Genomic DNA, 14,070 nt, shown 5'->3' on the forward strand with positions numbered 1-14,070 from the left:
AGCAGGCCACTGAGGCCTGAAGCCGGGTGTCTGCGGCCCTGGCCCCACCCAGGCCGGGTGTGGGCTTCTCAGGAGTCAACCCTGGGCTCATTCAGTGGAGTCAGCCCCAACTCCAGATGCCCTAGAACTAGCTGGCACCCCAATCCCCAGCTCAGCAAGTCTGTGCTGGCCCTCCATCCAGGCAGGACCAGGCAGGATCCAGCATGCAGGCTCAGCCACACCGAGGCCCCTGAGGGCGCAGGCCTCTCCAGCCTTTTGGGGCTGCCTGCGTCCCGAGACCAGGGCACCTGGCACTCAGCACGGCTGCAGGGGGCTCGCCCTCAGCCACAACCCGTCTCCATTCCCTGGCCTGGGGCAGCCAGGCCTCCTCAGCACACGGCCCCGCCCACACAGGCCCCGCACCTCTTGGGCCTCTCGTTGAGACTCGTGCTCCGCGCTCTGAAGCTGTCCTTCTCGGGGGTGTCATCGAAAGACAGGAGGACGTTGGAGCGCAGACCCTGGCAGAGAGGAGCGGAGCTGAGCCACAGGTCAGGAGGCACCCACAGGCTTTCTCCTGCTGCCTCTGCCAGGGCCACCCAGGACCCTGCGAGCCTAGGGCGAGCTGCAGGCCCAGGACACAGGCAGCCGTGAGTTGTGCCGCAGAGGCGCCCACCTCCCCTCCCACTGGTCACCTTGCTCCAGCTGTGGATGGCCAACGGCCTCGCCGGCTCACCTTGGTGATGTAAGGAACAAAGTCCTTCCGGAAGGGCAGGCGGCACCTGATGAACCACATAGCTATGACGTGATGCGCCAGGCACACGATGTACTGATTGAACCTGCCGAGGAGAAGAGGAGGTGCTAGTGGCCCAGGGAGGGACCCAGGGAAACGTGCCAGGAGGGAGGGCGGCAGGTCAGAGGTGCCAAGACCAAGCAGGCCTTCTCTGCCCAGAGGCCTGGCCTCCAGTGAGCAGAGGCCTTCAGCTGGCCTGGGCCACACCGAGGCGGAGGCCGCCTGCAGGGATGCATGGCCAGCACTTACTTGGAGGGATTGGTATACGGCAAGGAGATGGCAAACACGCTGGCATACTGCTCTGCTGCGAAGTTCCTATAGAGGTGAGGCAGCCTGGCCAGAGCTGCAACAAGGAGAGCCAGTAAGGGGCCCGAAGGCTGCGCAGACATGCCCACAGCCAAAGCAGCGCTGGCCACCAGCGTCCTATGCTGTGTGTCTAAAGCCAGCTCCGCTACTCCGACCCGAGAGGGCAGCAAAGGGGAGAAGCTGGCAGCCCACCCGAACATGACCCCTGGGCCTTGGTTCCAAGGGCTGCAAACAGTGGTCCCCTGGCTCCATACAGACTCATTTTATGACCTAAGAGTTAAGAATGTTTTCCACCTTTATAAAACGTTGTAAACAAAAAAAACATGCAGTCACGGCTGGTCCCAGGTGGCCTTTTACAGAAGTAATGCCCTTCCTTGCTCCTGCTGTCCACATGCCTGAGGGCCAGATACCCAGGGACACTGGGAAGGAAGGGGCGAGCCAGGCACCCCCAGCTCCTGGACACCCCAGCCTGAGAGGTGAGAGGCCCTCCGAGCTGTGGCTGTGCCGAGGGCACAAAGGGAAGACTGAGAGCCAGGCCAAGCACAGGGCCCAGGGCCAGCCAGTGGGCAGCTTCTGGCCACTGACGCTGAGGGGCCAGGAAGGAAAGCCCTCAACCATGGGGGGTGGGGGGTGCAAAGGCCCTGAGGCAGCAGAGGGGCCCATGGGGCCCTGCAGCAAGGGGAGGTGAGAGTTGGCAAGGGTTAGCCCACCCCGCTGACACCCATCCTGGCACACATGGGTGCAGCCACAGACACGTACTGGACAGGAACTCGAGGAGCGGGATGGCCATGCTGGCCGTGGCCGAGATGTGTGTGAGCTTCACGACCAGGACGGGCAGTGCCTTGAGGATGACGTCGGGCATCTCCACGCTGCACACGGCCAGGGCCACCACGCACTGGCTGGCACAGCGGTAGATGAGGCCTTGTTCTAGGCAGTACACCATCTCCCGCTGTGGACGGCACAACAACTCGCACCAGGCCCACCACAGGCTGGCCCACGCCCCTGCCCCATCCACAGAGAGCCCCTCTGGGGAGCCAGGGCCTGGTCTCTCTGCCTCCACCCCAGAGGGGAAAGCCAAGGGCCTTATCCCAGGTCTTGGGGCCCCCAAGTGGCAGCGCCACCAGCAGCTGAGCCTCCCAAGCCCAGTGGACAGTGAGGCCTCCCTGGCATCTCCCCATGTGCCCCCAGCCCACTCCAGAGCCAGGACACGCTGGGCTCAACTCCCTGGGCTCTCGAATCCCCAGCTGTCTGCCATGGCAAGGAGGCCAGGCCCACATCCACCCTGGACCGAATCCCCGGGAGACAAGTGCCAGCTCAGGCCACAGCCTCGGGGCAAACCACCTGGGCCCTGGGTGCTTCTGACTTCCCGCAGCCAGCGCCCCCACCCCTAGTAACACTCTGGGCCTCATGGGTCCTTGGGGAACCTTCAGTCCAGTATGGCCAGCTACCCTAGGAGTGCAGCCATGAAAACCAAGCCGGGCCACACAGGAGGAGCTGAGGCTCACGTTCCCCAGGTGTGCAAGTGGGCAGTGAGGCGGGGAAGCCAGGTGCAGTGAGCCCCCGGCAGCACTGACCGGGAGCGTGGGCTCAGGGCCCACATGGTCCTGGTCCAGCGCCTCACCCTGCCCTGACCATCCAAACACTTCTGTTCCCTGCTCAATAAGGGCAGGGTGACAAAGACAAGTGTTGGAAACTTAAAGAATGAGTTGATGGCTCCTTGCAGGCCTTGCACCCAGCAGTGTGGACCTGAGGAGACAGGCTTTATCATGTGTTCTTCTTGCTCCTGATGACAGGCTTGGAGGCAGAGAAAAGTGGGGGCCCTCGGCCCAGCCACCCTGCCTTTCCACACACGCCCAGGTCAGTCAAGAGGCTGAGCACCTACCCTAAAGCTGGGGCAAGGGCAAGCCAGGCAATGCTCTTTAAAAAGAAAACAGGGCTGCACTGGGAGGGCACATTCGAGCGCTGCACAAACCCACACCCAGAGAGAACTCAGGAGCACCAGTGAGGCCAAACATCCGTGGTTCTAGGCTGGGTTAGCCCATGCCTGTGGTGGTCCCAGAGGGAAACAAAACCAGCTGCCCTCACCCTGGCCCAGCACCAGGTTATAAGGAAGACACTGAGCCGCTCTGGCTGAGGCCAGCATCCTGGGGACCAACTGTTCCTCTTCTGTCCGGTACCTGTCTAGTTTTGTCCAAGTAGTTATGGTAAGAGATCAGAGCCGTCAGCACAGGAACCACAGCGAGATGCAGGTCGGTTCTGGAGAAGCCTTCTGGGGTGCCTCGGAGCCGCTCCAGGGTCTTAGGACCTGAAAGCTAACAGCCACAGCCCAGATGTGAAACTCTGTAGGCAGAGAGGTCAGGCCAGGCGGCTGGGGACCCAGGCATGCCCTTGAGAATGGAGGCCCAGCGGAGGATGGGTCAAAGGCCTGGGACCCTCCTATTGCCCTTTCTAACCAGCAGTCTGCTTTCTCAGAGCAGCGGAAGGACACCTGCGGACACGCCAGGGAGACAGGAGATATGATGCCCATATCATGGAGCTCCTTGGAGGGGTGGGGAGGAGTCAGGACCCCGTCCGGGCCAGTGAGCTCAGCCCTTCGCTGAAGCCCCTGATCCCCCACTGGCAAGCCGGGATGGGATGACAAGGTCCTGGAGGCCCCTCCTGTACTCCAGCTATGGACTGAGTCTCTGAGGCAAACTTGTTTGTGCTACATGTGGCCCCGCCCAGCTCCCAGGCTCCGTGGACCAGGGGGAGGGCAAAAGTGGAAGGCGCACCATGGAGCAGAGGGCGGCGGACAGCTGGTCGACGCTGCATGGGGAGGTGAAGATGAGGACCTTGTAGCGCAGCGACTCGGGCAGCTTGCTGAGCACCAGCTTCAGCACCTTCCAGTCGGTCTCCTGCAGCAACGGAACACGGATCTCAGGGCTGGGAGCTCCATCTGGGCGGCAGCAGGGCTGGGACCTGCTCTCCTGCATGACCGGGCCCTCGTCCCTACAGCTTGCACTCGGAGGATCAGTCCCGGACTGTGGCCACTGCCTCCAGACGCCAGGTGGGAGGGAGGCCCAGCTATACCTCTGGTGCAGGCAACTTACCCAGCCCACCACCAGGCCTGGCTCCCTCCTGCTGCTGGAATCTCCTGCCTTCCAAGACTGCCCTCACCCGCCCCCCTCACACCCCACTACATAAAATGCCCCCAGTCCCACCAGCTAGTCAGAGCCTCCCTGGAGGCTGCGGCCCCTACAATCCAGCTCTTTGTCCACACCCTTCACTCTTGTACCACAACCACTTCCCAGAGGCAGAAGGCCTCCTAGACTCCACACCCAGCTTCCAGGGACGCACTGCCCATGGCAGGCGCTCAGCACCCCGCTATGGAACCACTGAGGGCCCTCAGACTTGAGCGCCCCCCAAGGTCACCACGGGGAAGGGGCTGAGTGTCCGGGGAGCACCCAGAAAGCTGTCTGACCCGGTGCAGCTGGGAGCCAGGCCTCTCACCTGCTTCAGACACTGCAGCAGGACACGGAAGAGCAGGGAGTAGGGCAGGGAGCCGAGACGCACGGTGGGGCCTGCGGGCACAGGGCCAGGGGGCCCGGTGGGCGGGGACAGGGGCCCCCCGGCCTTCTTCTCGGAGCTCCTTTCTGTCTCCCTGTGGGAGCAAGTGGGAGATGTGCTGAGGCCAGAGCTCCCTCTCCAGCAGGCTAAGGATGGACGCAGGCCCTGAGCCCCAACCGGGGCTGCCTGCCGAGCCCTCTGGAGCCGTCCCTAGTCCAGGGCCGCCCCAGCATAAAAGCAGCCAGCCGCCACCCCGCCCTGGGCCCCAAACGTACAGGTAGTCACAGACGCAGTAGGGGCTGAACCTCACAAGCCCGTCCTTGCTGGGCAGGCCCAGGCGGTGCAGTGAGTCGGCCCGCAGCTGCAGCAGGAAGTCGAAGGCCTGTGGAGAGCGGGCGGCACGGTCCAACAGAGCAGGACACGGCCGCCCAGCCACGCAGACTCTCAGCAGGGGTGGCCACCCCAACGGCAAACCAGGTGCCCCAATGTCACAGCACCCGTGGCCTCCCCACAGGGCCAGTGATCGCCACAAGAGCTGGGCCACACCGGTCTCTCATCCGGGGCAGTGGGGCAGGGAGCAGATGCCTGGCAGCTGGCAGGGCAGCAACGCATGGCCCAGGGTACGGACAGCAGAGCTCTGCTCAGGACACCCTCGCCCCCCAAACACAGACGGCCGCCCCCTCAGGTGGACGCTCCATGAGGGACAGGGCTCCCACCCCAGCGACCTCTGCTCACCCTGCTGCCAGCTCCCCAGGCGGAAGCTCAAGCCAGGGTGCCCCGCCCTGCCCTCCACCGCCAGGCTCTGGGGCACCAGGACCCCCTGGGAGTCAGGGCAATGGCCGCTCTCCGCCCCACCTCAGAGCCCCATGCGACTGAGAGGCACACAGACCACAAACCAAGGGAGCAGCAGCCTCGGCTGGCGCGAAGGAGGGACAGGCTGCTGCAGACCTCCCGGGGCCCCACCACCCCTCCAGCCAGCAGTCACTGTGTTCACCAAGCCAGCTGCAGCTGCTGGGCGCCCCAGGCACACACCTGCAGACGGATGCTGCTGGCAATGGGCAGGGTGTAGCTGTGCTTGTAATGGAGCTGAATGTGGCTGACCAGCGTCTCATACACACGTGCAGCATGGCTGGCGGGCAGGGAGTACAGCTTGGTCTGCAGAGAAAGTGCCGGTCACAGTGAGGGCAGGAGGCTGAAACGCAGCCAGGGAGCAGCAACGTGGTATCCGGGGGAGCAGTCCGGCAGGCACTGAGGTAACTGGCCACATCTACTGCCCTTTAAAACAGACAGACCCTGTGAGCCACCAACGCCACTCCGGGGCTTCCTTCCACAGGTACAGCCCCTCATGCCCACCTTGGTGAAGGCGAACACCAGAGGCAGCCACATGCCTGTGCTGTCAAAGGAACTCAGATAAGAAATCAGGGAAACTGCCCAACGGCACGGCCACATGCGCAACAGCACCTTCTCAACACCATGAGGCAAAGCAGGAGAAACTGGGGGTGGGGGGTCACCCCATGTGGCAGGAGGTGTGTGCCCCATGCAGGCCCATGAAGGTGCCTGTTCCCTCTGGTCGGTCACCCTCAGCCCCTCCACAAGATCAAGGAAACCTCCCGAACAGGCGAGGCCTGAGGGGGCGGGCAGGCAGATGGCGCTCAGGGCTGCCAGCAGCCTGGTTTGGGGGAAGGGGTCAGGGGTTACGGGGAGGGGCTGGGGTCCCCTCTGTGGCACTCTAAGCCTTGGAGGAGACTTAAAACGTGTATCACTGTACAGGCGCGCACACACACACACACTTGACAGCCCCAGGTCTCCAGGCTGGATTTCCAAGCAAAGGCAAGACTGTCTCTCCGTCCTTCCCCACAGTAGGGTTCTGGTCCATCCAGACCACAGGGCTCCCCACGACCCCTCAAGTCAGGACACAGAGAGCATGAGGCTCCTGCTGACAAGATGCCCAGGAGGTACCATTCGGTATTTGTATCGAATGCATTTCAGTTTTAAACTTCCAGGCCAGGTAACGAAAATCCACCACGTGTAAACGTTACGGGAACTGCTCTACCATCAACGTTTTACATAGTTGATGAACCAGCTGGCTCAAACATTTCATTTTACACAATACAGATTCTGGCAGGTGACCTTTAGCAGCACCGCGATGCTTTGCCCATCAGCGATGGAGGGGCGGCGGCCAGCAGAAGCGTCTGTCTGCCCTGATGGGACGTGCAGGGATGGCCACGGCACCAGCAACCCCAGGGGTGCCTGCAAGCACATGAGGACAGCCACCACCCTAGAGAGCGGGCACAACACGGCAGGAGCCGCTGGGGGCAGAGAATGTGCGCAAGTGGGCTCATGGACGAAGGACCTGTACCCAGGGAGTGTGAAGACCCCAACAGCTCAAGAAAGACCACCCAACTAAATAATGAGCAAAGGGCCTGAACAGACGTTTCCCAAAGAAGACACACACACGACCAACCAGCGTGTGGAAAAATGCTCAGCGTCATTAGTCACTAGGAAATGCACATCAAAACCACAGTGAGACTTCACTTCCTACCCATGAGAATGGTGACAATCAAAAACAAACAGAAAATCAGGAGTGTGCCTGAGGGTGTGGCAAAGACGGAGCCCTCATCCACTGCTGCTCGGAACATAAACGGGAGCGGACCCTAAAGAAAACAGCCTGGCAGCTTCTCAGACAACTGACTGTCCAGAGTTACCGGCTGACGCAGCAAGTCCACTCCTAGGCGGATACCCAAGAGAAATGAAACATGTATCCACACAAAAACTCGTATGAATGTTCACTGTAGCCAAAAAGTGGAAATGACCCGAGTGACCACCAACTGATGAATGGATACCCACACAATAACCATTACTCAGTAAGACAAAGGACAAAGTACTGACACACGCCCTGACACAGGAGAAACTTGAAAGACATTATGCTCAGTGAAACACGCCAGGCAGAACAGGTCACATGTTTGTGTGACTCTGTGTCTACGCAATGCCCAGAGTAAGCAAATTCATGGAGAAAGAAAGCGTGTCAGTGACTGCTAAGGGCTGGGGTGCTGAAGGGAGAATGAGGAGGGACCGCTAATGGGTGTGGAGCTATTTTGGGGTGATTGTCTGTAATGACAGCTGCACAACTCTGTGAACATAACAAAAACCACTGAACCACACACTCTTATGGATGAGCTGTATAGTACATGCATTATCTCTCAATAAAGCTACTTTAAAGAAAACCACACAACAGAGGGGTCAGACAGACGGCAGCCCTCCCCGCCTCCCTGGCCACGGGGACAGTTGAGGCAGTTCTGCACTGACTTGGAGCCTTGTCCACCCCGCCATGCGGACTCTGACCTGGCCCCACAGCACCAAGGAGGCAGGACCACCCCCAGGAGTGTGCAGGTCCCCAGGGAGAAGCACCCCCGAGGCAGAACCCACCTGAAGGATGACCAGGAGCCCCAGGACCGCAGTCTTCACGTCCTCCAAGGAGGCCGAGTACGCGGCCACATCCCTCTCCTCCAGCTCAGGGGGCAGAGAGAGGGAGCGGGCGATCACCTGCAGAGAGAAGACCTCTGCTAAACCCCAGCTCCAGGCTCCCTCAGGCAGCAGCCGTCACCTCCGAAGCTCTCTACCAGGGACTACTTTCTCCTCTATTTCTCAGAAGAAAAGGTGCCGTCCACCCAGCCAAGGCTCAGATCAGAAACTGCAATGCATTTTAAAACTAAAACAAAAGGGTGCTGGTTGTGCAGAAGAGCAATGGACCCAAGCCCCGCCCCAGCCAGACCTTCCTGACCAGAGAGACACATCCCGGGGACCCAGGCAGCAGGGCAGCAGCAGGCCCGGCCAGGCTTCCCAACCCTGGGAGGGAACCGGTCTCGGGTGACTCAGGCAGTCCCTCTGCACAGAACAGACAGCGGGTCTAGGGAACGCTGCTGCCTGCTGGGCTCCACCACTGAGGGGGTCCCAGTGGCTGCCTGGGCCCCCCAGGTTCGCACAACTCTCACTTTCTCAACGATGTCCAGCAGGCTGTTGAAGTGGTGGGTATGGCAGCCTTCGGCCAGATCTACCAGCAGCTGGGTGGCCAGCTTCCGGACCTGGTGGTCTCTATCCTCAGGGATGTGGGAGAGCTGCGAGATGACCACTGAGTTGATAAGCTCCTCCTGCAGCGAGCACAGGAGCAGCCAGGTGAGCCTCTGGCCATGGCCGAGACACACCAATACGTCATTCCAGACTTGGGACGACGCACGGCAGGGGTGTGCGAGAGCCGGAGGGCCCCGATCAGGGCGCTCGGCACAGCCCCTCAGCTCAGGACAGTGACAGGAACAGAGACAGTGACAGGAACAGAGTCAGTGACTGTGTGTACACGGCAGTGACCGTGTCCCCGATCCCTCAGTGTCACGATTCAGAAGGACGCCACACGGAGTGTCCTCTGCACGTGCACTAACATCACAGAGCCCACGGTCATGGGGCCGTAGGAGGCGCTTTTACAGAAGCAGGTACCAGGCACTACAGGAGCGGAGAATAAGACAAGACGACCCCAATACGAGGGACCCGGGAGCCCAGAAGGCTTCCTGAAAGAGGCGGTGCTGAGCTGGACTCTGAAGAGTGAATTCCAGCAGACAGAGATGCAGAGAAGGGGGAGGCTGAGAGGGCAGGCGGGACCAACAGGTCCCAGGAGCAGCAGGCGCTGCAGTGAGGCCGCCGTGAGGAAGGTGCCGGAAGTGGGGAGACACCCGGCGTCTGAGCACCTCTCCTGGAGAAAGCAGCCTGGCGGGCGGGGCTGCAGCTGTTCTGGAAGGAAGGGCAGGTTCTGGCCCCAAACCTAGAGAAGGATGCACCGGAAAGGAAGCAATGCAGCAGAGAGGCAGGCAGGGCCTGGCAGAGAACAGACAGCGGGTCTAGGGAACGCTGCTGGCAGCAGGTGACCCACCCAAAGTCCGGAAGGCTAGAGTGATCACAAAATGAAAAGAAAACATCCCCACACAAATCTGTTTTCCTGAAGGCAGGGGCTGTGCCCTCCTGGCCTCTCAGCCACAGGTCTGGGGGGAGGGAGGGGTCAACAAGGAAACAAAGCCTGCCACTGAGGGGCCCCAGCAAGGGCCACAGGCTGCTTCTGAGGCCAGCAGTGCCCTGCACGACCCTCAAAGGTCACCCCGCCCCCGCCGCCCCAGGGCTCCCGCAGCGGCCCAGACACGCACCTCATAGAACTGCCTGTTGATGAGCAGCACGAAGGACAGGACGTCCAGCACCTTGATGCGCACGGCGCTGCGTGACTCGTTCCTGGGGGCGGGCACACTGCTGGGACTGGGCAGGTGCACTGGCCGCCACTTCCCCCGCGCCAGCCTGAAGTCCGAGGGTTTCCCTCAGGGTACCCCACAGCCACCCGCCTTGGCAGCAGGCAAGACCAAGTTCAGATTCTTGCCGCGTGGACCCAGCGCAGCGACACGCAGACCCACAACGGGCGAGAAGCAGAGCACCTGGCCTCAGAGACGGCCTCTTTCAGACAACCACCCCACGTGAGGAGAAAGCGCAGCAGCCGCAGGGGACTATCTGTCCCACTGGAAGACAAACCCTCTCCCGCGCAGTGGGAACCAGAGAGGAAGGCACTACCTGTGCCCCGGTCGTGCGCCTACCTGAAGAACCTCTCCATCAGCAGCTGCAGGTTGTGGATCCAGCCATCCTTTGCTGGATGGATGGACTGAGCCCTGTAGGTTATTAAGTTTAACAGGGAGGACTCCTGTCGAAAGAAAACAGACCTGGGGTTAAGGAGCCGCTCGGCCCTTCCCGAGGTTTTCTCATAAATTCAGCCCCACACGCTGCTGGCCTGGGAAAACAGCCATTCCAGGACACAAGGAGAGAGCCTATACGATAGAGGCTCTGCTGGCCTCGGTGAGGACTCACTGGAAACCCACATGAAAGCCTTGCATCAGGCTAGCCCCTCTGGTGCCAGGATGGCCTGTGGCTCGGGGAGCAGACATGCCAAGCATGGAACCGCCAGGCGTCTCCCTCAGTGCAGGTGGGCAGAGATGGAGTCGGGCTGTGTGGAGCGCCCAGGCCCACAAGCCTCCAGCCTGCTGACGCCTACAGACATCACCACTGGGGCACAAACCCCGGGAGGAACAGGAGCCTGCCTGGGCCTTTACTTCAAACTCATGGAAAACCTCCCCCAGACCCACATAGCCCACCCGCCAACCACCTGACCTAATCCCCGGCCCCACCGTGGTGAGGAAAGAGATTGTCTTACAGGCCTCTGGTCCGCACACCTCTCCACAAGCTCAAAGTATCTCTCCTGAGAGCCGTGAAACTCGTTCTGGTCGCACAGCTCCTCTACTGTGCTCAGCAGGTCGTGCACAATGACGCTCAGCTCTGGGCTCTCCAGGCTCTGTAACACAAGGACGCCGGCACTCAGGAAGGAACCCAGCTCCCTGCCAGGACTCGGCATTGGAGTCCTCAGCTCAAGGCAGCTGGGTCCAGACGCCAGCCCTCCAGGCAGGCAGGGGGCATGACTGCCCCGTGCTGGGTGTGCCAGGCATTGTGCCGCTCCTGCCCACTGGGAACAGCAGGTGCCACGGAGCGCTGGCACTCCTGCACAGTGGGCTGCCCCCAGGCTCTCACACCTTCTGGGGGCCCCGTGGCGTGGTGTTCCAGCCTATCCCTCCAAGATTAAGCACTGCCTGAGCAGTCAGTACCCACCCCTGAGGGACGGGAGCCCAGGCCCTGCTGAGTTCTGGTCCTTCCTCCCATGGGTCTGGCCGCCTGCCCAGTGCCCCAGGAGGCCCAGGCCCGAGCCTGCACTATGTGTGACCACCTCTCCTTGCAGCCCCTGCTCGAGCACATCCTCCTTCCTGCTACGGGAAATGCCTTCCTCCAAAGTTCCACCAAAGTGGCGGGCAGGTACAGTCTTCAGGGTCCACTTGCAGCCATGAAGGTGACCCGGCAGGTTACTCTGTCCATCCTGACTGATGTGGCCCCCCACCCTCTGCTCACCTATGACACAGTCCTGCTCCAGCTGACAGAGCATGTTTGGGAAAAACAGCCATCTTCAGTGGACCATGAGCCAACAGCCCTGAAAACCATCAGGGGACACGGCGCAGTGGGCTCTGGGGGAGGGCCCTCCCAGCCGACCAGTCCACAGTCCCGGTCCTCCCCGTGCCAGTCTTCCCGCCCACCTCACCTGGAGCTGCTGGAGCAGGCGCTCGATGATGTTCAGCAGGATGTCCCAGGTCACGGGCTGGAGCTCCCTTCTGTGCTTCCTGACAAGTCTGGTTATGGAAAGGACAATCTCATAGGACACCACCTCATTCGGACAGGTCATGGCCTGGAACACAGGGCGCGCGGCGGTCAGTTCCTGCTAGCTCTCGCAAAGGAAGCCCCGGCACGCAGCCCTCCCTTGGAACCTAGCCTGAGACACCTCACATCCACACGTTTCACGGGCCACAGAAACAGCACCTCAGGAGCCCGGAAGTGTGTGTTCTATGTTGGCTCTAAAGGGCCTGATGGAGCCAGACCGTTCACTTCAAATTCTGGGCCCCGACTGCCTGGCCTCATGAAACGCAAGCCATGCACAGAGAGCATGCCCTCCCCACCCAGGACGACCCTGATCAGGACACGGTGCAAGCCTGGACAAGACCCAGCGCATCCGTTTGTCTGGTAAGCTAAGGAGAGTGTGATCACCCCAGCTCACCAGGATGCTGTGACAACTACGTGAAAACACACAACAAAGGGCTCCAGGTTCCAGCAGGCACTGCAGAGACATGAGCTACCATCTCTGGCCTCAGAGGCTGCCACTTGACCAAGGGAACTGTCAAAAGCAAGCATGTGGCTATCCCCAAGGGAATCTTGAGCAGCCCTGATGCTAATTGGCAGAAGCTGAAATTCATAAAATGAGCAGCCCTGATGCTAATTGGCAGAAGCTGAAATTCATAAAATGGCACATCTGCTTGCAAATGAACCCTTCAAAGGCCCAACATCTCGTCCCTACATGCAAAGCCCTGTCCCTGCAGCAGACTCCCGTCTGACGGGCCTGGCCCACCTGAGGGGAGCCCCCCAACCCTCGCCAGCTTACCATGGTGCGGAAACTAAGTTACCTCATAAAACGACGGCAACACAGATGTTGGGGAGTTCTTGAGAGAATTGAGCCGGTGGGCACCCCACAGAGCCATGCCAACAAAGAACACAGCTCCTCTCAGCAGTGGTGCATCCTCCATGTAGGCTCTGAAAGCGTCCCCGGGAAGACAGGACGTGAGCAGAGGGTAGCCCGGTGTCTGCCCGGCTCCAGCAGCTTCTCCAGAGGTCCCTACGCTCCTGAGGTGGGAGCTGAGCGGGGGAAGGGGCTGTGCAGGGGGCCTGGGGCAGCACAATTATGCGATCTGTTCTCACGTGTGCTCAACAGTCATGACGCTGACCGGTTGAGGAGCCACGCGAGCTGCCAGGACACGAAGGTCCTCGGCCTTGCGGTGCAGACAGCCTGGGAGACACGGGTGTGAACCAAATGATCGCGTAAACTAACGCTGGGGATCCTCTCAGGTTACATCTGAAGAGGAGCTGTGGGACATGACAGCAGACCTGCTCGGGCCATTGGGGAACCCAGGCACAACACTGAGGTGTCGAGGACACTCAGAAAAACTCAGCCCGGGCAGCAGAACATTCCAGCAAGGCGAACAATAGTGCAAGGCCCCGGGTGGGCAGCAGAAAGGCAAGACAGAGGAATGAGAGGCTCACAGGCTGAGAGCACCAGGAGTCACTGTGGCTTCGGGCAGAGAAGGATACCGACAGATCTGTGTGGCGGACTGGACTTGGGAGGACAAGAGTGGGTGCAGGACAGCAGTGAGCAGGTGAGAGCTGAGGGTGCGGGTGGGGCTGGGGAATGGACCGATAAGCCACCTTAGAGCAGAAGTGACATGCCCTGCAATGGTCTGGCTGCAGGAGGTGAGGTGGGCCTGGGGACGCGGCCCCACTGGAGGGGTCCGCGTGTGGAGGGAGGAGGGAGCTCAGGCTGAGCATCCTGGCTTCACCAGTAGGAGGGGGACAGGAACAGAGGATGGGCACCCAGCTCAGGGCTCCCTCATGGAGCAGGCTCCCGCTAGCCTGTGCTGGGCCAAAGCCCACACAGGGAGCCTCCCTGGGGGCCCTCAGGGCTCCCTTACAGAGCAGCCCTCCCACCAGCCCAGGAGGCTCCCACCAGCCTGCGCTGGGCCAGAGTCCACATGGGGAGCCTCCCCGGGGCCTGCGACCCCTAAGCTGCCCACACCCTCGCCCACAGGGCCCGAGCGGCCCGCACTCGCCTGTCCTCCATGATGCGGCACATGTGGTAGATGGCACTGTGGCCCAGGTGGGTGCCCAGGAGGTTGCGCATCAGCTGGGAAGGAACACGCTGCCGTCGGACGGGCAGACACGAGCCCCAGGCCTCGCATGGCCATGCCCTGCAGCCCTCCACGCCTAGCTGCTCTCCGCCACCTCCT

The 14,070-nt window shown here is 61.2% G+C and overlaps 1 protein-coding gene across 9 annotated transcripts in view; it reads right to left on the reverse strand.

The window, feature by feature from the left end:
- Positions 1–14,070, reverse strand: part of TSC2 (TSC complex subunit 2) — a 30,874-nt gene that overhangs the window by 9,633 nt on the left and 7,171 nt on the right. For 8 of the 9 annotated variants that reach the window (XM_055409206.2, XM_055409204.2, XM_055409205.2 and 5 more), the window contains exons 9-25: positions 13,894–13,967; positions 12,697–12,823; positions 11,784–11,927; positions 10,854–10,991; positions 10,243–10,346; positions 9,808–9,889; positions 8,614–8,769; positions 8,048–8,164; positions 5,654–5,776; positions 4,897–5,003; positions 4,565–4,715; positions 3,847–3,969; positions 3,253–3,387; positions 1,835–2,024; positions 1,019–1,112; positions 713–815; positions 403–497 (exon numbers count right to left, since the gene is read on the reverse strand). In XM_055409206.2, the coding sequence (XP_055265181.1) occupies positions 403–497; positions 713–815; positions 1,019–1,112; positions 1,835–2,024; positions 3,253–3,387; positions 3,847–3,969; positions 4,565–4,715; positions 4,897–5,003; positions 5,654–5,776; positions 8,048–8,164; positions 8,614–8,769; positions 9,808–9,889; positions 10,243–10,346; positions 10,854–10,991; positions 11,784–11,927; positions 12,697–12,823; positions 13,894–13,967 (2,063 nt within the window). The remainder of the gene's footprint in view (positions 1–402; positions 498–712; positions 816–1,018; positions 1,113–1,834; positions 2,025–3,252; positions 3,388–3,846; positions 3,970–4,564; positions 4,716–4,896; positions 5,004–5,653; positions 5,777–8,047; positions 8,165–8,613; positions 8,770–9,807; positions 9,890–10,242; positions 10,347–10,853; positions 10,992–11,783; positions 11,928–12,696; positions 12,824–13,893; positions 13,968–14,070) is intronic. The other variant, XM_088832943.1, reaches the window with a different exon arrangement.

Source organism: Moschus berezovskii, chromosome 27, assembly GCF_049115385.1.
Source record: "Moschus berezovskii isolate FMDL1 chromosome 27, NW_MosBer_1.0, whole genome shotgun sequence".
Classification (NCBI taxonomy): domain Eukaryota; kingdom Metazoa; phylum Chordata; class Mammalia; order Artiodactyla; family Moschidae; genus Moschus; species Moschus berezovskii.